This window comes from Pseudochaenichthys georgianus, chromosome 4 (genome assembly GCF_902827115.2).
Source record: "Pseudochaenichthys georgianus chromosome 4, fPseGeo1.2, whole genome shotgun sequence".
NCBI classification, from domain to species: Eukaryota; Metazoa; Chordata; class Actinopteri; order Perciformes; family Channichthyidae; genus Pseudochaenichthys; species Pseudochaenichthys georgianus.
This window is the reverse complement of record NC_047506.1, coordinates 27,461,487-27,484,555: the sequence shown is the minus strand read 5'-3', so window position 1 is coordinate 27,484,555 and position 23,069 is coordinate 27,461,487. Positions and strand designations below refer to the sequence as shown.

The 23,069-nt window shown below is 39.1% G+C and overlaps 2 protein-coding genes across 2 annotated transcripts; both read left to right on the top strand.

The window, feature by feature from the left end:
* Positions 1–5,717: 5,717 nt before the first annotated feature.
* LOC117445238 (regulator of G-protein signaling 21) lies at positions 5,718–9,979 on the top strand. Its single transcript, XM_034080750.1, has 5 exons — positions 5,718–5,828; positions 5,945–6,040; positions 6,132–6,187; positions 6,399–6,565; positions 9,318–9,979. Exons 1-5 carry the CDS (start codon positions 5,752–5,754, stop codon positions 9,501–9,503), a joined length of 582 nt encoding a protein of 193 aa, XP_033936641.1. The 5' UTR covers positions 5,718–5,751; the 3' UTR covers positions 9,504–9,979.
* An 8,741-nt stretch (positions 9,980–18,720) lies between these two features.
* On the top strand, positions 18,721–21,723 carry LOC117445239 (regulator of G-protein signaling 21-like). Its single transcript, XM_034080751.2, has 5 exons — positions 18,721–19,121; positions 19,374–19,433; positions 19,739–19,803; positions 19,905–20,071; positions 20,245–21,723. Exons 1-5 carry the CDS (start codon positions 19,051–19,053, stop codon positions 20,431–20,433), a joined length of 552 nt encoding a protein of 183 aa, XP_033936642.1. The 5' UTR covers positions 18,721–19,050; the 3' UTR covers positions 20,434–21,723.
* The last annotated feature ends 1,346 nt before the right edge of the window (positions 21,724–23,069 follow it).

The window sequence follows — 23,069 nt, the reverse complement described above, 5'->3', positions numbered from 1 at the left end:
AAATATGATTGGCGGAGATTTCATTTGAACGGGGGGATTGCGCAAAACGAGAAGCATTCGGACCCAAGCAGACGGAAGGAATGAGGTATTTGCGGTCTACAGAGACAGAGACAGAGACTGTCAAGTTTGGCTGTACTCAGCATTGAATCAAAAAGGCACTAAAACTGTTGATCTTAATCAGTTTGTGAGGCGTTTTGCTGAACAAAATGCTAATCGTGGAACTACCATTCAGCTGTTATAGGCATGCCAACTTAATGCTCTTCTCATGGATGACTCGATGAGCATAAACAACTGTTAAGATGATGACCTTGTATGTGTGTATATTTCTTTTTCTTTGCGGTGGTCTGCCCCCAAAAAACAGTTTTAAGTCCTGAGAAAGTCAAATAAGACGTAAAACTACACTGCCCTGCCAAAAAAAGTAACCACTTTCATTTAACTAGCTCGAAATATATGCCTCTTAATGTTCCTATTCTCATAATACAGCATTTATCAAAATTAGGCCTTAGCCCAGCTAATTTTGAAAAGTTATTTAAATCAACTATGAGGGCATCTAATGAAGTTCAGGCTGTAGAAAGAAAGTTGCATCATCTGCATATAATGTTACTTTTGTTTGAATACCATTTGTAGACAGTGAAATGGCAACTGTAGCTAGCAGCATTTATTAGTTGGAGCTAGCTAAGCTAACGCTAGTTCCATGAGTTGGTTTAAATGGCAGTCTTCCACCATTGCTTTTGCTGTTTTTTTCATAATTACCCAAAGTAGTTTTTCATTTTCTGAACTTTCTCACATTGTGAATTGTGGACGTCCCTTGCTTGGTTTTGGTCAGAAACGTTCCAACTAACTTCCTGTGCTATGACTAGGGTTGGGTACCGAGAACCGGTTCCGGTTCGGAACCGGTTCCAACATTTCGATTCCAACGGCATCATTTAGAAATGTGAATTTCGGTTCCGCTTTTTGATTCCTGAGGAAATGTTTCTCGCCGCTCTCTGTAGCCTACTGCATGACTGCAGCGGGGCGGGAAATGTAGCATTGTATCTACATTTCCTACAGTGTAACCTGAGACCAGGGCCGGCCCGTTGCACTGGCATTATAAATGTTCGCCTATGGGCGCCAGATCTGTGGAGGCGCTGCGCTGACAGCTCTAGGAGAAAAAATAAATGTTTTTACCGTTGGTGCTCATCCTAATTTTCGGCCTTGATGTAACAACATTCATAATTAAGTAAATGTAACACCCTTTTCATCCCGGTTACACTTTTCATTTGCCCTGTACGATGGGCGCTGCAAGTGATGAAAATGGGGGATGTTGGCTTATATGGCAACCGCAGCTCACAGCCAAAGTGCGCGTGAGCGAGGGAGAAAGGGAGGGTGCACTGGAACCGGCGCTGTTGTTATTAGCATCTGGTGCTAGCTGCTCTAACGGAAGAAGAAGATGTTTCTACAATGATGTGGAGGGAGAGTCCTCTCCAGTCAGACTGAGAGGCTGATAACTTCAGCTCAGTGAGGTAAAGGACTCTTGAGTGTTTAGATAGTTCACTTTAGTCTAAGTTATCTCAGTGGGTCTCAAACGTTTTGATCACAATTTATGTAAACACATATTTCCAAGGCACTCTTTTATAATTATTGGGATAAAACAGGTTTGAAATCATTCCAATGTATACTATAGGACAGTAAACCAGACATATCGTTTTAAACTGGAGAGATACAAAAATATGCATAAATAAAATAGTAAAATAAGATATGAATGAACAACAAAAATAAAATGCGTTACATGTAGGCTATTTGTTATTTAATTATTAAAATGTAAACCGATCTTTTTCATATGGGTGTTTAGAGTTGTACCCCCTAGATCTAGTCTCTAGTAATTCTGCGTGTGCACCAGATTGAAGCATTTTACTTCAAAATGTTCAAACATTTCTTCCCGGTATGCCTGAGAAGGCAGATATGCTTATTTTTCTCAACAAGAACTGTTTTTAAAAGTTGGACTGTTGCACTGTTGTAGCTTCAGTGGTTCTCAGGTTAAAGTTACATAGCAGTGAATATAAACAGACTGATTAATGTGAATATTACTTTAAACTAACCTGTGTAAAAGTTTCTCGAATAAATGTATTTTTTTTGGTGGAAGAAGCATGTATCATTTTTTTACCCTGCCCCTCAAAGAATCGGAATCGAGAACCGTCAGAGTAGTTTTTAATTTCTGTTTGAATTTCTTCTGGTCAACCCTTTAACAGCCAGCGCCACCATTTGGTAGAGCACATTTTTGTCTTGATATCTTGTTGAAAAAAAAATACAAAAGTTTAACTATCTGATTCAGCCAGCTCTACCATTTGGTTGACATGTTATGCATAAAACAACCTCTAGATGTCACTGTGGTTCGAACAGAAGGCCTTTCAGCTAGCTTCCACTGAGAAAGTTGGCATGCTAAAAATCACTGCTGACATAATCACTCTTTTTGGTCAACTTCTGTAAGGTAACCATATCATTTTTGACATATTTTAGTGTCAGGGCACTGACTGAACATAATTAGAAAACTTGATTCACAAAAAAAGTTTTAACAAGGGTGTAAATATTTTTTGGAAAATATGCTCAACCAATCGGTCGGTTTGGCCTTTTATGGTAAACTAGCAATATGACTTTTTCAGAGTTTCATAGATGTTTTCCAATAAAATATGGTAAATACATAGCTAGATTCATGGTAATATTACTAAATCTAGTACTGCCTTATGAGTGAGTGAAAGAGTGATAATAATTTATATAGCACCTTTCATGCATGGCATTCAGCCCAAAGTTGCACACAGATGAGCAAGTTAGGCCAACACAGGATATTTGCTGTTAGGCCAGTGGTTTCTTGTTAGGCAAATTCAGCATATACAGTAAGATTAGCAAGTATTTTTTTATTATGAAAAACACTTAACATTACTTTTTTCCATTTTTATTTTTTTTACAAATATAATTTATCATCTTTTATGAATATATCTGGTTGTATATATTGCTCATTTTCCATAAAAGACAAAAATGTATTTCTGTTTGTGTTTTATTTGAGTTTGATGCATACAAATATTGTACTGTATACAGTAGATCAGTGGTTCCCAAACTTTTTGTGCCCAAGGCACACCAAAGGACAAGTAAAAATCTCAAGGCACACCTATTGTGCAAAATAGCCGTTATAACACGTGTTATCACTCATATCATGTAAAATATCTGTAAATGTGCATAATTATTTACTAATGCCAAATAAAATGTGACAAAGACAACTATATTACTATATTAAATATTTATTAACGAAATATTTCAGAAATTAATTTGAAACGTTATCAAATTAGGCTTCATCAAAGCAGCAACACACTCATTTAAACCAGACAGGTCACAACATTAAAAATGAGACAAAGGAAATTCAGCACAGAGAATTGTCAATGCAAGGAAGCTGCATTGTCCATGGTCCTGAACTACAAATTATAAATGTAACATTTCAGCAGAGATGGGGTCGTTACTAAAAAAAAGTAATACATTACATATTACATATTACTTTAAAAAAGTAATATATTACACTACTTCGTTACTCTCTACATAAAGTAACTCGTTACTTTACTCGTTACTTTACTCGCAGGGCCGGCCCGCCCCTCCCTGCAGGCAGATGACGCAGACTGCTAAAGTTTCAAATGTTCTCTTTAGTTCAGTTTCCATTGTCGCGTAAAACTAATCCAGATCCTGAATGTTTTCCTATCTGACCATGGCTGTCCTCTGTCTCCTGCTATCTGACCGTGGCTGTCCTCTGTCTCCTGCTATCTGACCATGGCTGTTCTCTGTCTCCTGCTATCTGTATATTTTTGCGCAGTCTATCTCTGCTCACTCTGTTGCGTCGGCGTGTTCTCCTGCGTGTTGGCCATGTGTTGCACTGGAACCAGACACCGCAAAGACTTCAGCCGAGCACGTACGAACTGCGCATGCGTGAGTGGCAATAACTCTCCTTACCAGCAGGCGGCGGTAGTGTGTATTCGTCATTCAAAACAGGCAACAACCGGAAGACAGAGAAGAAGAACTACGTGATATAAACAAACAACAAATAGCGTGTGCGGTAGCTCCACTTTAGCATGTGTTCTTTGCAGGTGCTTGTTGAGGTTTGACGTGGTGTTTACAGCAGTGGATAACAGCTTCTGGCCTGGACACAGTTTGCACCTCACGTCACATTCCTGTCTATTCTTCGGATGAACTCAAAATAATGGGCATACCTCCACCCCTCGAGAGTTATCGCTGACTCAGCCATGTTTATGCAGCACTGCACGTGGAGATGTGGTGGACTCGCAAGTCGCGCAGATTACATACATATAAACCTACAAAGTACTGATATAGTAAATTAAAAAATAATTATTTTTGTGTAGTTGTATATTGCAATAATAACGTATGGTTGTCACAAAATCCCACGGCACACCCGGACTTGACTCACGGCACACCAGTGTGCCGCGGCACACCGTTTGGGAACCACTGCAGTAGATGATTGTTGAAAATGCACTTTACCATAAAAGGCCAGCTCGGCCATTTGGTAGAGGCTCATAAAAACAAAACTGTGTGGACAGTCAAAACAAATAGAATTATTTGTGGCCCATTTGATAAAAAAATGCAAACAAATAATTGTTCCATACTGTAGCTTTTTTCTTGGTCTGGTAGTTAAAGGGTTAACGATTTTAAGATTGATGTGGTTTTTCTGTAAACCCATACTGTAGTTTGATAAGTAAGCAAGTGTCATACAATCATGCTTCTATCAATTTGGGAAACTTTCGTCCAATTTACCTTGACAAAGTAATCTGTATTTCCTTTCTCTCAGAATACTCTAATTGTCTTTACTCAGGTATATATCATGAATTTGTTGTTGTTCTTAATCTAAAGATGGCATCACTCCCATTCTTGCTGTATCTTTTACATCCTTTAAAAGATAAGACTGGCACAAAAAAAGAAAAATCCCAATGTGTAAGTCAGTCTTTCAGTCGTTTGTCAACTTCCCTATCAGATAATACTGTATATATTTTAACTTTAGAACAAAGGAGAAAGGAAACAAAGGATTCAGATCAGCTATTCTCAACTACTGTGCCTAATGTCTCATCTATTAAAAGGGAGAGACGGGAGCTGTAGCTGCAGCAAGTTAGCTCAACACAGTCCAATGGTACTTTTAATGTCCCTCGATGGCAGTCATCTCTGAGCCTTCTTCCTGAACGTGACTGACGACACACCTTAGGCGCCTGGAACCAACCGTGCATACAGAGAATTACAGAAGACTGAATGCTAGCATTGTCTCAAATGGGAAATGAGTGTCACGTATTATGAAGGCGATAATACACGTCTACACATGTTACAAGACACATTTATTTTATTAAGAATTCTGTGGAAGGAATACCTGAAGAGATGGAGATCTTCTATTTGATGCTAAAACGTATGTTGTTACAACTGGAGATAATAAAGGGATTGCTACCTCAGTAGAAATGGTATAGCAAAAAGGTTAACACATATATTTTAGTAATTCCCCTCCCTTTCCTGTATCTTCCCAAATCCTATCCCACTGGAATTCTTCGGCAGTGAGTCGGTAACAACAATAAGTGAGTCTGAGCAGCAGTCGGTTATCTATACCTGTATCAGCAGGCCCTCCGCGTCATTGGTATAGCACCTTCCCTGTGAAGCTAGGTGCTAGAGGGAAAAGTACAGTTTACAGGCACCACAAGGAATTATTGTAACTCCGTCCAGACATATACCAGAGATGTTAGAATGCCGAAACTTTTGTTTTCAAAGATGCGGTTCTATACAATTAAAGATCTGATGCAAAACGTGAAGCGACCCAGAAGGTAAGCCAAAGAGTCTAATGATCAAAGATATTTGAGTAATGTGAACAGGCTTACTTTCTAACACTGTTCAAATGTGAAACTTTACAACACTAAGTTCAACTTCATTTGTTTTGCAGGTCTGATGTTATTCTTAATCGAAATAGGCGTAAAATGGACATCCAGTGCCACATGGTTCAAAAGACAAATGATGAGACATATCCTTCAAACCTGAGGTAGACTACGTGGCACTTTCATTGATATCTCAATGTTCTGATTGTTCATAACATTTTAGAAATGGAATTCTCAAATCCCTCTTTATTACAGTTGTCAGACTGATCATAAACTCTATCCGACTCTTGAAGAGTTGCTACGCGATAAAAGTAAGACATTTTACTTTCTTTCTTTTTTTTTAATATGGGTGGTTTATTTTCATATAATAAAAATATCACAAAAAGATTTTTTATTGTTGTTATTATTATTATTATTATTATTATTATTATTATTAGTATTATTATTATTATGTGTATTATTGTTATTGTTGTTGTTGTAGTCTTTTGATCCTTCTATTGACATTATACAAATGTTTCCCAGAGTATTTAGCAGCGTTCCGCAGCTTCCTGCAATCGGAGTTCAGTGAAGAAAACGTTGACTTCTGGCTCTCATGTGAAGACTTTAAGTCAACTGCCTCAATGGACGACCTGGGCTGGAAAGCAGAGAGAATCTACCAGAAGTTCATCCAGCCCACAGCCTGCAGGGAGGTTAGTGTAAATATATAAGGGATTTCTTTTTTTTAACTAAACATCCAACCAAATGAACTCTCTTGAATCATCACACAGCTAGTGGAGGGGATTCATTGACAAAGCAATTATGAAGCCCGCGTCACCCTGTCCCGAAATTGACACCCGATGGACACACGAATATGTAATTGTGAATTTCGGGCTACTAGTAATCTCGAACCGTCAGCTTAAAAAAGAAGGTGCGATACCGTTCCGATAAATATCAATAATTTCGAACATCGCGGGGAAATTCCTTAGACTCATTTTGAGGTTTTGGGGGAAGCCGGAAGTGACGTCAATGCGGGAATGCTTCACTGTGTGGCGAGAGAGCCAAACACGGACAAAGTGTGTTGTCATGCGTAGAAATGGTGAATTACTGAGTTTAGGCACGTTAATAACGTTTTAATGAAGTTGACTACAGTATATTCATATTTGTCAGTGCTCTCATGTCAATTCGGCGAACATAAACATAAATGATCGTGGTGAAGATGATGATTAAATTAGGATTAAAAATCGGTAGTGAGAGCTGCTGATTCTCCTCCTGTCGGATGTGATATAAAAACAAATCGATTATTTTCGTAGTTGTAAACTCAAGTGGATTAAACTACATTTATTAGTGCTTTCATGTCAATTCGGCGAACATATGATACATTAAATGATCGTGAGGATGATGATTAAAAATCGTTTGTTTGAGCAGGTCTGCATTTCCTGATGAAAAAACAAACCGATGCTTTTTGTAGTTGTAGTACACCAACATGGATTAAACGTGTGTTTATTTTACCACAATGTTGGGGAAATTAATGGATAAAATGCACGGATTATGATTATTATTATGATGACACTAGGTCCACCGTTTCCCCGCAGCGAGGCTCCCCCCGTTGACAGTTTACGTGGGCTGGGCTGGGTGCAGTGGCGGACTGGCCATCGGGACGAATCCCGATGGGCCGGTAACGAAGTGGGCCGGTCGGATAAGTCACTAGCACATCCCCCACTCCCCCCGTTGACAATTTACTAGCGGTACCGAAGTGGGCCGGTCGAGAGTCCCGGTCTGATTTTTAGACCCATTCCACCACTGGCTACATGACCATATTATCGCCCATATTGACGCACCTAATTCCTAAACTTCTAACAGATAAAACATAAACCGATCCTTCATATGAGCTCTCAGACACGTTCAAATTAAACTGTCATTGCTGTCTGAGCTTGCAGCTGTGTGCGCCATCGTGCGTTTACATGCAGATGCTGGGATCCTGAACGGTGCAGCTGGAGCTCTTGGCCCACAATGACATCACACATAATTTGGCGGGATTTGAAGAATCCCCGAGAAGATCCAGAATATGGTTAACATTGAAGGGCAGATTAATGGTTATCAAAGTACAAAAATCCAAAATCAGTTCAGTAACGGTTTTCAAGGGGACAATATTTACTCAAATGCATGGGTTTGGATGATGGGTGAATCCCGTGTCACAGGCTCTTTAAGACATACAACTGCAACAAAAGTAACAAAAACAAGTATGTTAAAGTACTATGATAATGTACTGATATTTTCAGACTTTGTTCTTTACTTTATCCATCTTTATATGTAGAAGATATTAAGTTTTCTCCGTAATGTTGTTTCCATAGAAACAACAACTTCCTGTCAACTCGCCTTCAAAATAATATATTATATCCTTTTCAGTTTCACAGAACACAAATTGGGTTATTTACATAATATGTTTACATGATTTTGTTGTGCAATAAAACAACCCGATGGACACACGATAAAGGAAATGTTCAAATTCAGCTCTGATCGTAGCAACATCGGGCCATTCGTGAGGGCATCTTAAACCATCGTATGACCGCCGGTGGAGTTTCTCAGGCTCCGGCAGCAACTTCGTGAGCGGTGGCAAAATCTTTGGCATGCCAACAAATTGCTGAAGGACCCTGCCAAGTTTCATTTTCGTGTTGAATTTGTGTGTCTTGATGTCATCTTGTCAAATCATGTCATCTCACCATGGCCTTGCGAAGTTGCCGCTCACAAAGTTGCTGCCGGATCCTGAGAAACTCCACCGGCGGTCATACGATGGCTTAAGATGCCCTCACGAATGGCCCGATGTTCTTACGATCAGATCCGAATTTGAACATTTCCTTTATCGTGTGTCCATCGGGTGTCAATTTCGGGACAGTGTGACGCGGGCTTTAGATAAGACTTGCATGGATATCTGAATAATTTGTACATTATTCTATGCTATGCTAAATAAATTACGGAGCATTCAACCCAATACACAGTGTCAGTGTTTTGAACTGGCTGCAAACGGCACATTGACTGTTTATGGCTAAAACCCGTGGATTCAAACACAATAATCCCCCATGTATAATATTTAGAATGTATTTCCCTGTGGTCGATATCAATTATAAAGGAAATACTAATATATCATGTAATATATCATGTGTGTTTCATAGATGCTTGTACTGTATGAGTATGATAATTCTCTGACCCCAAAGAATATGCGCACATCGTACAAAACCTTCCTTACTGCAATTATACCTTTAGGTTATTTTGTTTGGTGTTGATGAGGATGGATACAAATCTATTCTGTCCAGTCCAAATGTCTCCGCCCATGTTTAGATGGTCTGTTTTTATAGTTATCACAATCTTGAACCACAGCACTTGGTTTATGTGAAGTATAGTTAGTGTGAATGGCCCTGTATTCAACACAATTTACAGTTTTTTTTCTTTGTGTGTCTTCCTCAGATCAACGTTGACCACCACATTAGAGAGAAGATCAAGAAGACTTTGGAGCAGCCAAGCCTCTCATGCTTTGATGAGGCCCAGAAACATGTTTACCTGCTGATGGAAAGAGACTCTTACCCCAGATTCCTGCACTCAGATGCCTACCTGAGTGTAAAGAACAAATCCAGGACTCTCTGGTACATTTAGCTCAGAAGGTTGTATCAAAACAGCTTTTCTAATCCTTGTTTTTGTTCCCATTTGGCTGAATTTAAAAGTTATTTCACATTGTACTAGATGTGAAGCTTTCATCAAAACTGAGATGGTATATTGACGAAATGTTGTGGAGGACGTTGAAGCAGGAGCAGAGAAAAGTGATGTGAGTGGGAAAAGAAGTAAATGCAAGTGGGGTAGAAAGAATGCTGTTTGTATGCATCAGTATGGATTGGTTGGAAATATTGTAAGTGTTGACGAAAAGTTTTAGTAAGTTATAGAGCAAAATACAAATGACAAGGAATGACATAAACATGGTGTCTGATATGAAACAACCTAGTTTTCATTAAACGCTGTACAACATTTTACCATCTTTAGCTACAATTCAAGAGATAAGTCGTTATCTCTCATCGTCCATAACTGCTAATTAATGTTTTGTGTTGTTAATGTACTGACTTGTTTCCATATAGTCAGATTTTGAGACAATGATTGAAATCTATCTAGTTAGACATGTGCGGATGGGCATTAGTAAAAAAAAAAGAAAAAAGAACAGTTTCCACCCAGCGAGGAGATTCTGTTGTTGGTCACATGTCTGATATATCCTTTAATGAGGTACAGGGATGACTCTATACACCAGCAATAGGGTTTACCAAGCTGGAAAAAACTAACCCCGCGGTAACCCTTGATCTCACTCAGTTCTGTAAATGGCCTTATTCCTCAGAAGTGTGCCTTAAAAAGGAGTACTGAGGCAGCTAATAATAACTCCAGAGGCTTAAACGACAACACTGGAGTCATCAGACAACCTGATGCGTAACAGATCAGGCTGAATGTGCTGCCTTGTTAGGGGAATAATCTCATCGCCCGCAGACAATGATAGCAAAGATCCACAGATGCTTTACGTGGAGAAATACCATGAAACAAGTATAGTTTGGAAAAAGACCTGACTGTTTAAATAAAAGTATTAAAGTGGAAAATAAGCTTTTACATTTTACTGAAAATGTGTTTTTTATCGTCCAAGAAGTGTATCGAGGAGTAATAGTTGTCATTTTCATTGTTTGCCCATGTTGTATTATTTCAGAATTTGGGGGAATAGGTCAATCTTAGCAACAAGGTATGGATACAAGTGTAACCTGCGCTTTAAGATATATTCGTGTTCTAAACCTTTACCATCTCTCCTCCCTCTTAACTTTGAATTAGAGCACAAATTACATGTGCTGTACCTTTTGAGAAATGTACAAGCTATATTCAAAAGACAAAATAATACAATTTCCATCCAATGTATCCATTCCTTCAGCAGTTCCTAGGAATGAACAACATATTTTGTGTATCTTAAAACCAAGGACCACTTACTGTAGCCTCACTGTTTTCAACCCATTGGTCAGTAAATTCAGTTTGTGTATATAAATTATGAGGCCGATGTTTCATGATTGTATATGGGGGGGAGGTGATTGTAAGCCCTGTCTCGGACCAATGGTAATTGTTCCTTTCCATGACTTAAATAAATAAATAGCCCTAACCTCTAACCCTAAATTAATAAAAACTATAGCCACTCACTAAACCACTTTATCTACTACTAAGTTGTGTTTCTACCATAGGTTTTGAGAGGAAAAGTAAGGGGTTGTGGTCAGAGATGGGGTCGTTACTAAAAAAAAGTAATATATTACATATTACTTTTTTAAAAAAGTAATATATTACACTACTTCGTTACTCTCTACATAAAGTAACTCGTTACTTTACTCGTTACTTTACTCGTTACTTTACTCGTTACTTTACTTGCAGGGCCGGGCCGCCCCTCCCTGCAGGCAGATCACGCAGACTGCTAAAGTTTCAAATGTTCTCTTTAGTTCAGTTTCCATTGTCGCATAAGACTGATCCAGATCCTGAATGTTTTCCTATCTGACCGTGGCTGTCCTCTGTCTCCTGCTATCTGTATCTTTTGCGCAGTCTATCTCTGCTCACGCTGTTGCGTCGGCGTGTTCTCATGCGTGTTGGCCATGGGTCCTTCTCACTTCGGTGAAATGGATTCCTTGCGTCCTTCACTTGCGTCGTTTCCCTGCGACTAGTCCCTCCCACCAGGGAAGCATCGAGAGACGCAAGGAAACCACGAGAAGCAGGGAAATGAGTTTTAAGAGCAATGGGACGTCCTTTCCTCCGGAGCATCACGTGAAGCGACGTCCGTTTGTGATGACGCTGCACAGCTGATCGTCTGACAGCACCTCTGTCCCCGTTATTTCCTCACACACCCCCGCCTCTGTTAGTACACATTTACTGACACAAACATTTGTATCATCTGTTGTAGACCCAAATAAATTAAATTAAATAAGAGCTCATTCTCAAAAAAGATAAACGCCATTCTTAAAATGTATAAACGAACATTAGTTGGATTAATATTGATTAGAGTGCACAATAGAAATAAAATAATTGAGAGAAGAAAAAGAGATATCTATCAAAACCCAGTTAGATTAATATTCATTGGATTGCACACTTTGTTTGTTTGTTTGGATATGTAGCAAATTAACATTTTAATAGCACTTAATGACTGACTGAATGGAAATGACTATAAATGAAAATGTAAAAAGCGATCATGAAAATGTTTCCAAAAAATTAATAAAATGATTTTTGACCACTTTGTTGTTCAGATATATCACATATTTGTAACTAAATGATACATTAATTGAAACAAAACACGGTATAAACTGAGGAGGGACTCCCGTGAGGTTCATGTATTTTCTTCACTCCGCTGGGAAACTACTCTCATGTCAAGAAGCATCAGATCAGTCAACACACTCTCACTCCCTAAGCGTCCAGGAGTGACGTTTGGTCAGTGTCCGTGGCGTCCAATTGTGACGCTCCTAGGCTCCTTCAGCGTCATAAAGGGACGCAAATAGCTTTCAACTGATTGCAATGTATTCCCATCTGCGTCGGGATTTGACGCTCATGGAAGCACGGCATTCGTTTGAGTCGGCTGCCCTTAAAGGCAATGTGAGCGTCCATTCCCATTGGATAACGGGGAATTGTACACCCGGATGTAAGTATTCCCCTTACTGTCGATTGATTTTACAGTGATATCTGCACTACTCATCGACTAAAAAACACCAGATTATCCTTGTTAATTACACAACATTGATTGGTTTAAATTGTGTGCAATGCTTTTGTATTTTTCCCCTTCGATTCGGAGAAACAAAATTTTTTCTGAGTAAAGGATGGCAGAAGACACTACACTACCCAGAATCCCCAGCTATCGTTTGGACTACACCATGTGCTCTGTTTGACAAACCCGTGATAGTCCTCATCAAGCTCTGTGATTGGAGAGTGTGCTCCGAGGGTTAAGCCGATTCTCGAACAGCACTTGAAATGGGATGGAACCACGGCAGACTGTCCAAAACTGGATTTGAACGGGTCCACCACGTCCCCCCTCCCCCACCCCGTCCCCAGAACTACACATGCTGGCTATTCTGTTTCGCAACATGTTCTCTATGGCACGTCTCTACTGGGAGTTGTAGTTTTAAAAGACGTTTTCGTATTTCCCATAATAAGAAGTTGCCAGTATTAAACTGTGTACATCCCTGGAGGTTTAGGGGATAGGAAACACTCACATTTAAAACATATAATTAATAAATGGGTGAAAATTGCTTGTGCCCATAATGGGCAGTATTAATATATATACACACATGCCAGCTAAGGTCAGAAGAGCTTTATTTAACAGCTGGTCTTATGTTTGTGACCCCTCCTGTTGTTCATTGATAACATTACATTAATTGATAAGCCTGAAACATGCACTTGTCAAGGTTCAGAGGCACATTTTGCAAATATGGCAGTAGCCATCGATCAGCTTAAGATAAGATATACTTTATTGATCCCAAGTTGGAACATTTGCGTTACATCAGCATGTTTAACAGTTAAATATGCAGTGGTGTTTATTTGAAAATCATTTAGTATAATCACACAAATTCTGTGTTTTATATTCAACAATTCTGTGTTCTTTATTTATTGATTGTTCAATACCTGACAAGGCCGGAGATGAAATATCTACATACATCTTATAAGAGTATAATACATTATGTATAATATCAGTTAAAATAAGTGCTTCAACATAGTTAACATTGCTGGAGGTATGCACACATATTGATAGATGTCTTGTAATGCACTATTGAGGAACCTGCGACCCAAGTTTTTCATTCAGTGCAGAACTACACGATAGTTGTGTAGGCCTATATGATATGTCAATAAACCTTAGAAAATCTTGAAATCTTGAAAGGGATGTGCAAAATAGTCATTATATACAGTCTTTAATTAACTATTAGTAGAGAATAACGAGTAATGAATATACTTTATAGGGATCCTATTAATATCTAATAATAAAAATAATGAAATTCAATAACATGCTTTAACCACTAGGTGTCCCTTTATATCAGCTGTGCACCTTTATGGTGTAAATACAGCCTATCTACCAATTGGATCAAATATAAAAGTGAGCCGAATTAGTGTTGATACTGCAAGGAGACGTATTGTGTGAAAAGAAATGTAAGATGTTGTTTAATGGCTGATATATTTATGATCCACGTCACGTTTTCAGTTCCTCATGTTTGTCTAGAAGTCTTCTCATCAGGGCTCTATAAATACAGAACTACGGCAGATATGTAATATTTAATGCAGCCGAACCGTGTATTACAATGCCGTTATGTGATGACTTTCAAAGAGAAAAGCAAGCACACAAAAAAATATTATTATTATTTTTTTAAATGTTTTCGGTCTGTTTCTGGTATTTGTTAATGACGATGTGCTGTGAGATGTGAGACTGGAATTGCACAGGGGTAAATAACGTAGGCTATCTTTAGATGCGGATTTTGTTAAACTAATATGTTTGCGCTGTGGACCAACACTATACATTGACGGGGAAGGGGGTAGCAATAAAGATAACACCATTAAACAGTTACACAACATAACAGAAATAATATCGATAGCAGCGTCCCTAGCAACCACCTCGGTAACAATGAAAACGCCGCGATTTCCTGAAGTAATCTTCGTAATAACTAGCAAACTAAAGATCATGTACATCCACTGCACACATAATCTGAAATAACAACTAATATTTCTCGCATCAAATGACATCAAAACGCATTTTAATGACCAAACTAACTTTAAAATAGGCATTTTCCACCGAGAATAAAACCAAGTTCGGCCATGTTTTCTTTTTCTGCAGGGAGAAATTTGAAGATCACGTGACATAGCCATTGGAATGAATGGTGAAAAAAACGGGGTTTGTCAAACAGAGCACATGGTGTAGTCCAAACGATAGCTGGGGATTCTGGGTAGTGTAGTGTCTTCTGCCATCCTTTACTCAGAAAAAATATTTGTTTCTCCGAATCGAAGGGGAAAAATACAAAAGCATTGCACACAATTTAAACCAATCAATGTTGTGTAATTAACAAGGATAATCTGGTGTTTTTTAGTCGATGAGTAGTGCAGATATCACTGTAAAATCAATCGACAGTAAGAGGAATACTTACATCCGGGTGTACAATTCTCCGTTATCCAATGGGAATGGACGCTCACATTGCCTTTAAGGGCAGCCGACTCAAACGAATGCCGTGCTTCCATGAGCGTCAAATCCCGCCGCAGATGGGAATACATTGCAATCAGTTGAAAGCTATTTGCGTCCCTTTATGACGCTGAAGGAGCCTAGGAGCGTCACAATTGGACGCCACGGACACTGACCAAACGTCGCTCCTGGACGCTTAGGGAGTGAGAGTGTGTTGGATCAGTGCATGCACTGCCTCGTCCAATCAGTGAGCGATACACAGTAAGGGGGCGGGGCAAGTGTCTGAGGATTTCATCGGAGGATGGTCTGATGGTTCCTCGGTTATAGCTCCTCCATTATCGCTCCTTGCTCCTCGGTCCTCCGGCAAAAATAAGGCCATTGGGACGCTACTCAAGATGGCGCAGACAAATCAACTTCCGGTGAGACCGAGACCGAGGAGCGAGGAATTGAAAAATAAGAGAAGTGAGAAGGGTCCCATGTGTTGCACTGGAACCAGACACCGCAAAGACTTCAGCCGAGCACGTACGAACTGCGCATGCGTGAGTGGCAGTAACTCTCCTTACCAGCAGGCGGTGGTAGTGTGTATTCGTCATTCAAAACAGGCAAGAACCGGAAAACAGAGAAGAAGAACAGAATACGTGATATAAACAAACAACAAATAGCTGTGCATTAGCTTCACCTTAGCATGTGTTCTTTGCAGGTGTTTGTTGAGGTTTGATTATGACTGATTTTAGTAAGTAACGAAGTAACGCGTGTCGGGGCAATGTTAGTAACTGTAGTGTGATTACTGAGTTATAAACGCGTTACACTACTCCGTTACCGACAAAAGTAATATTATTACAGTAACGTGTTACTTTGTAAGGCGTTACACCCAACTCTGGTTGTGGTTTGATTTGAAGTCACTGTTGGCTTCTATAATTAACCAAGACAACACCACCACTTTCTTAACCTTAGGCAAGTTCATGTAGCTAATAAGCATAACCATGAAAGATTTTAATAACGCTAAAGTTGTTCCCCGCGGCTATTGTATTGCAACAGATTTTTTTGTGATAAACAAAAAACAAATGTATTGATAATTTTGTGACAATGCAGATTAGGTTTTTCCTACAAAATGTATCTATTTCTGCATGGGAAAAAAAACTATTTGCAGGTATGAAAATAAACAGCTTTATCAGCTATTTTCAGACGTCAGTAACTCTTAGTACATTGGGATGTCAAGGGGTTGTTCCTGATAAAGGTCTCAGATTTCCTTCATCACATGGAGTCTATTCTTCACACACAATCTGTCAGTGTTTTTTCATAACCCAGAACTGTTACCATGGTAAAGAAAAAGGAAGTGAGTACTGTCGATGGCACAGTGTTAGTCAAGTCAGTCACACTTTGGGAATTTCACTAACAGTTCTGCCTCGATACATTAAATGCTGCATGCTGTATTCCTAATTTAGTAAGTGTTGAGACAAATTAAAATATAAAAAGGACAGCTTTGCGTTCACAGTGTTTGGTGATTCTTCGTAACGCCTCAGTACCTAGAACCGTGTTTGGGCAAAAGAGGGAGAGCAGCATCAGTGAAGCCAAGCCAAAAACAGAGTAGCCTGAGGCAGAAGAGACTGGTAAAAAAAATACAATCAGTGAGGTTTGAAGTATTTATAATTATCTTCTGAGCACTCTTATTTTCCTTTCATAATCTTCTCTAGGCCTATTATAACTATTGGCAGGTGAACTAAACATAACAACATTAAAGCTAGTAGCACTGAATTACATTAACCCCTTTTGGTTTGTCATTGACAATTTAAACGAGCAGTTTAGTTTCACCTTTACTTAATTATATCCTGAACAAAATTACTTAATATGATCATTTGAAATCATATCTACTGAAAAGCAGATCCTCTTAGTATCGTGTGAGCGTCGACCTGTACAACTGGCTGAGTGAACTAAATGAACAGTAATCCCGGCTGCTTTTACTCACTAAAATTAAGTTGGGGAAAAGAACGATAATTGCAGTGTTACGTGGGCAAGAAGGAGCGGAAAAACATTGCAAAATTAAATGTGTAGAAAACCCATCTGACTAATGTGAAGTCAGAGGCAGATAGTGTGACTCTGCACTGTCACACTTCTCGCCAAAGCTTAGCAGGGAGGGAGGAGACGTCTCTACATTTGAAAGTCTTTCCTTCTAAACTTATCATAGGAGCTTTAAGCATGATTTTTACGCCAAGTGACCGTACATCTGTTAGGAGTATGTTATGATGCTTCTGAGAAGAAGGAAACCAACTGCTAGCATCACAGCTTTGGATTCTCAGGCCTATAGTCAATCAGATCAAGTTGTTTTGCTAACGTTTAAAACCAGGCTACCATGTTAACATAATTGCTATTGGACTTAAATGACACATTTTGTTGGGGCTATGTTGGTTCAGTAGTCGGCCCTAGTTGTAATACTATTGTAAGAAACTGTACTCTTCTCACCTAAGCCCCAGCTTTGACTTTAATCCTGCATGATCTCATGTCGTTTTTGCAAAATTGCAGTTTCTCCAGCTAAAGCTTCAATCAAAGTCATAATTGGTGATACGTCTTTGGACAATTTTGGTTTTATCCTTCTAAAAACGGACAATTTGACATTCATAAATTGGCTATACAAAAGTTTCAGACTTCATTGGGATTAAACTCCTCAAGCTTTATTGTTGGTCCCTCAGTTCGTGTATCTACTTCCTGACTGACTTGAAGGAAACAGAAAATGTCAAGGGTCAGTGCTTCTAATGCTTATTTCAGCAGCTAGTCACTTGTCAGGAAAACGGCCAATTCACAACAAATTCTCACACCACAACTGAATTTCTCGCCAAGGCGGGTTATTTCTCTTGACCCATGTCTCTTCCCAGTCCCTTGAACAACTCACAGGCTCAGATGTAAAAGGCTGCTGTCTGTCAAATGTGTATTTGTCAGTGTTGACATTGGCATTGGGATCCAGGTTCATAAGAACACCTTGTTGGCCATACTGCCCTTATGTCACAATTTCACATAATGTCTTCAAATCAAGGTGAATTAGCCTTTCAGAAATTAAAACCTATTGTGAATGTATTAATACAGATATTTAAAATGTCTAACATGTTAAATCCATAGATCGGTTAATCTGAAAATCTTACTCTTAGAGGATGTGATTGTTGGAAACATGTCTTCTATTTGAGGGTTTTCAGAGCCTTCCTTTACTTTGAAGATGTGTTATACTTTGTATTATTAAAGATACATCTCACAGACTGGTTTATTCTGATCTCCATATAAGGATTTCATCCTACTTTTTGAGCCAATAAGAAGGGTTTGGCAGGTAAGTATTACATTTTCCGTACTGTGGTTATGTGACATACAGACTTCCTATCTGTGTTGCAATGCATTTGTCATTTCCTCTTCTCGCCTATGTTGCATGAATTTAAGCCACATTTTTGAAATTCTTATTGTGGGATCACTAAACTTAAAAACATTTTATCACAAAGGCAACATTTCAAGGAGAAAGTAAAGTAATCCTTCAATTTGTATTAATATGCCTGTAATTTCATTTGGCTACCAAAATACATAATGTGCAAAGGTCACAATTTGCCTATCACAGGAAAATGTTACTGTCATTTGCATCTGTGCTGCGAGTCAAACAATAATGTGAACACAGCATCAGCCTGTTATGCTCGTCCAGTCAGGAAGAGAGGGAAGGATCTGCAGAAGGAAAAGGAAGCAGAGAGACATAATAGGGAGTATAAGGCATCAAGAGGGGGGAGGTGTACATGCAGTGCAGTGTGAGTATGTGTTGTTTTTAACAGGGAGGTAGGAGGAGAGGAGAAGGAGGAGGATGGGGTGCTTCCTCTTCAGTCTGGGCTAAGCTGCTGATGTATCCCAGCAGCCCCTGTACATAGCAACAGGAAACCTTGGTATAAAAAGCTGCGTCGCAGGGGGAACCCTCCTAAGTGTCTCTCAGCCGCAGCATGACCAGGACCCAGAGCCTGAGAGTGTGGACTTAACAACACAATGCCCAGCCTAATCGACGAACCACAACACTTCATCATGGACCAAGATGACAGGAAGACAAACAAGAACATGTGAGTAAATGTTTTGCCGGTGGTTTCCAATAAATACGCTGACCTTTTTCGGTTCTCTCGTCAAACCCTTTTATAGCAGGAATTGTATAGATCCCTAATGGTATCTCCTGAAAATAGCACAAGTTAATAATGTTATCTAACTGTACCACATGCTCTCCTTTAATTACTAACATGCCCAACATGCTTTACTGGAAACTAATTGAACAGCAAATCCAATAGGGATGTATTCATGTCTTTCTTATCTCTACACAGCGGAAAGAACTTTATGTGCCGACTGCAGTGCATGTTCTCACACTCATCAAGCTCCGAGAGGTAAGGAGACTTATGGAGTGTTTTGCATACATTTCGGTTTTAAAATAGCCAGCCTGCTCCTATAATTTCCATCTATGGCATCATGAAAGGATTCAAATGAACTAGAGACACCATGTTTGCTTTGGCAAAGGATGCATGCACACAACTATATCCCATGGTTGGACATTTTTCATGAATTTGATAAGCACATCTGCTATGATTTCCTTTTATTAGACTGCTTCTGCATCCTTGTAGCCCTCATAGTTCACCCCAAGTTTTATTTTACCCACATTTGATTCTGGTTGCTAACTTGCATTCTCTCCCAGCAGGCTAAGTTTAGAAGATACCCAACAATGGTCACAGTCACTGGAAAGGCTTCTCGATTCTAAATGTAGGTTGCTTTTCCCTCCATGATGAGAATACTGTTAAAATTGAATATTACATTTGGGTGAATAAGAGTTTAAGGAGAACACTTGTGAGTTTTTTTTACAGATGGATTGGCCACTTTTCGCAACTTTCTCAAATCTGAGTACAGCGATGAGAATATTGAGTTCTGGCTCACCTGTGAGGACTACAAGAAAATCAAGTCTTCATTCAGAATGTCCTCAAGAGCCAAGAAGATTCATGAGCAGTTCATCAAAGCAGAATCTCCTAAAGAGGTACAACCAATCTTCATACATTCATACACAAACACTATAACATATATGCTGCTATATCAGATAAATGAGCACTGAAAGTATTAAAAGGAAAAAGTGCCAGCTCACATGATAAGCCTGAAATCTCTCGCTCTTGGCTCAAATCCCCTCATTCCTATCTCTCTGCCTCATTCCAGATCAACATTGACTATCACACCCGAGAGCAGATCAAAAGGAACGTCAAGACTCCCACCATGCACTGCTTTGACGATGCTCAGAAGATAGTTTACGGGCTGATGGAAAGAGACTCGTACCCGCGGTTCCTCCGCTCGGACATTTATAGAACTCTGCTGGAAAACCTCTCCGCCGACGCCACAAAGGGATGAATACTTCGTCAAGGGGAGAAAAAGAGAACAGACTTAAAAACCCATAACTGGAAATGTTTGAGCTCCTTCAGGAGGAAGGGCCAACAACAAAGAAGGAAGAAGGGTTGAACCCCGCGTGCCACACGAACACATGCAGAGGCTTTGGCGTTGCCACAGAAGTAAATGGCTCCTTAGCATCTGAGGACTGTGTTACAAAAAGAAGAATAACCACAAGCAGCCTTAACGATTATGACCCTGCAGTGTGTGTTTGCACTGGATGATAAGTCTGTGTACACAGAGGAATTGAACTCTTTTGACAATTAATGAATCAGTGAGGCCATGATGCCCGCTTTGACTGTGGAGCTGCGTCAGCAAATTGTGCAGCGGACCTCCTTTGGCCTTCTTTGCGGAGGTGTTTCCTGTGCAGATTCAGATAGAGGATGTGAGATGCAACGGTCACACTCCATTAGTTGAGTGTTTGTATCTGAGGGAGTGGAAGTGAGTATTTAGCTGAGTGTTTAACTGCCACTGACACAGGATGAGCTGTCCCAAAAAGAAATTAGACCGATTATCTAATGACAGCACTAAGGGAGACAACAAATCCAAAGCGGACAGTCAGTGGTGATCTGTCATCCTTTAGTAAAGGGTTGCAGAAGGCCACGTAGTTCTGCAAGAGGCATTCTGGGATACTTTAAAAGGAAGACTTTGTTTTTTAGATTGGACAGATATGGGGTTTAAAATTGATACAGACTTTATTTTCTTTATATTTAAGCTGCCTATCATTTATTAATATAATAGAAAAATAGAAATCCAAAACAAATATATATTTTGTATGCTAACAAACGTAATCATGCACATTATTTGTGTGGAATCTAAACAAAATTCTGCACTACAGAAACTAAGAAGTTCCCTTTTACAACCAGTGGTTTCTAATTTACTTCCTCAGCACACGACTACTGGTCGTTCTCTTAGTCTAAACCAAATTCTTACAGCACTGACCTGTCAAGAGTTGTGATTTAATGTAATAAACTACTTGAGTTGAATTATTATAGAGATTGGATGTTTCACCTTGCATGATGGGATGTTAAATCCTCTTGTATAGCCTGCGAATATGCTTATTGTTGCCTTTCAAAGCACGTAGTTTGAATGTATTCTTAGGAGATACTAGTTAATTGAACTTAAAAGTCAAGCAATGGTTTATTTATTGTTAAATGTCACTATTTGAGTACAATGTTTGTTGCCGTGTTGAAGTGCTTGTTAAAATGTTAGTGATTTGAACGAAATTAAATTATTTAGGTTTCTTTCTTGGAACTGTGACAGCGAAAATGTTTTGTAACACACACACTCAAACCCTCTCATACACACACACACACACCTGTTCCTGGTCCCTCGTTTTTCCCATTACAGCATTTCGTGCTTTGTGAAATGTGGCCATGCTGTTTATACAAACAAGACAGCAACACACTTGAAATAGAAATAGATCCTAAAACATAGCATTAGACAAATTAATGGGATGCTTTCGTAATGATTGTCTGTTGTATGTTTGAAGCAATACCCCATTGCATAAGCATGGAAACATAAAGGCTTTGCCAAGTTCTGCTTGGCCAAAGACTTCTTTTCACTGTTGTGAAGAAGCAACTGCAGTGCAGTTTTTGGCAAGACTCAACACTATATCCTACAAAGTGACTCAATTCATATACAGTATGATTATTTATAAGTAGTGCTCCTAGTCTCTTATATTCAATCATGTTCAGCATTTAAGATAAGAAAGGGCAGGGTATTCAACATGAGAAGGTGAATACATATATACAGTTAAAAGTCACTATATATTAAAAGCATTAGAGGTTTTCAACTTTGTGATTTCCAACAAAGGATTTTCAGTGCTTACAGTTTCCTGTTGTAGCTTTTTTATTATTACTTAAGGGCTGTGGAAATAAAGTGCACAAGTGCTTTGTGCTGCTTCAGGAACAGGAAGGCCTGGACTTCCAGTTTCTTATGAAATTAGTCATTGTGAGAAATTAGATTTTTCCTTGAAATGTAGTAACACAGCAGAATTAAACATTGTACTTCAGAAGTAGACTGTAGTTTTCTTGACATTTAAAGGTCAAGAAAAAAAAGCAATCAATGTGTGTGTGGGTGAGTCTGTCTTTGGGCTGAAAACTTGAAGAAATTGACATGTGTCAACTTTAATGGGCTCAATAAGGCAAGTGAGTCAAATGTGTTCTGCAACCTCCAATATAATATCTAAGGAATAAGCTGCGAGGGTTTTCTTACACTATTTGAGCTTAAGTTCTTGTTACTAACGGAACAATTATATTTTTTTGAATCACTTATTAAAATTGCCTCAGGTAATGAGGATGCATCAACAATCGAACAGAAGAAGGAGTCAGAATCACTTTTGTGACAAACTGGCTCAGGGAATGGGACAATTAGGGAGTCAATGTATTTTTTATTCTAAAAACAATGCTATAAAGCTGCATGGCTTAATCAGCTAATGACCCTCCCATGTTAGCTGATTACTGACAAGCTACATTTACATCACATTACGTTCAAACTACAAAAGTTTTGGTTGCAAAAATAAGTCACTTTATGAAGCTTAGCGCAAGTTCAATAAGGAAGACCTAACACGAGTCACTTACACGTCACTCGATGGCTCC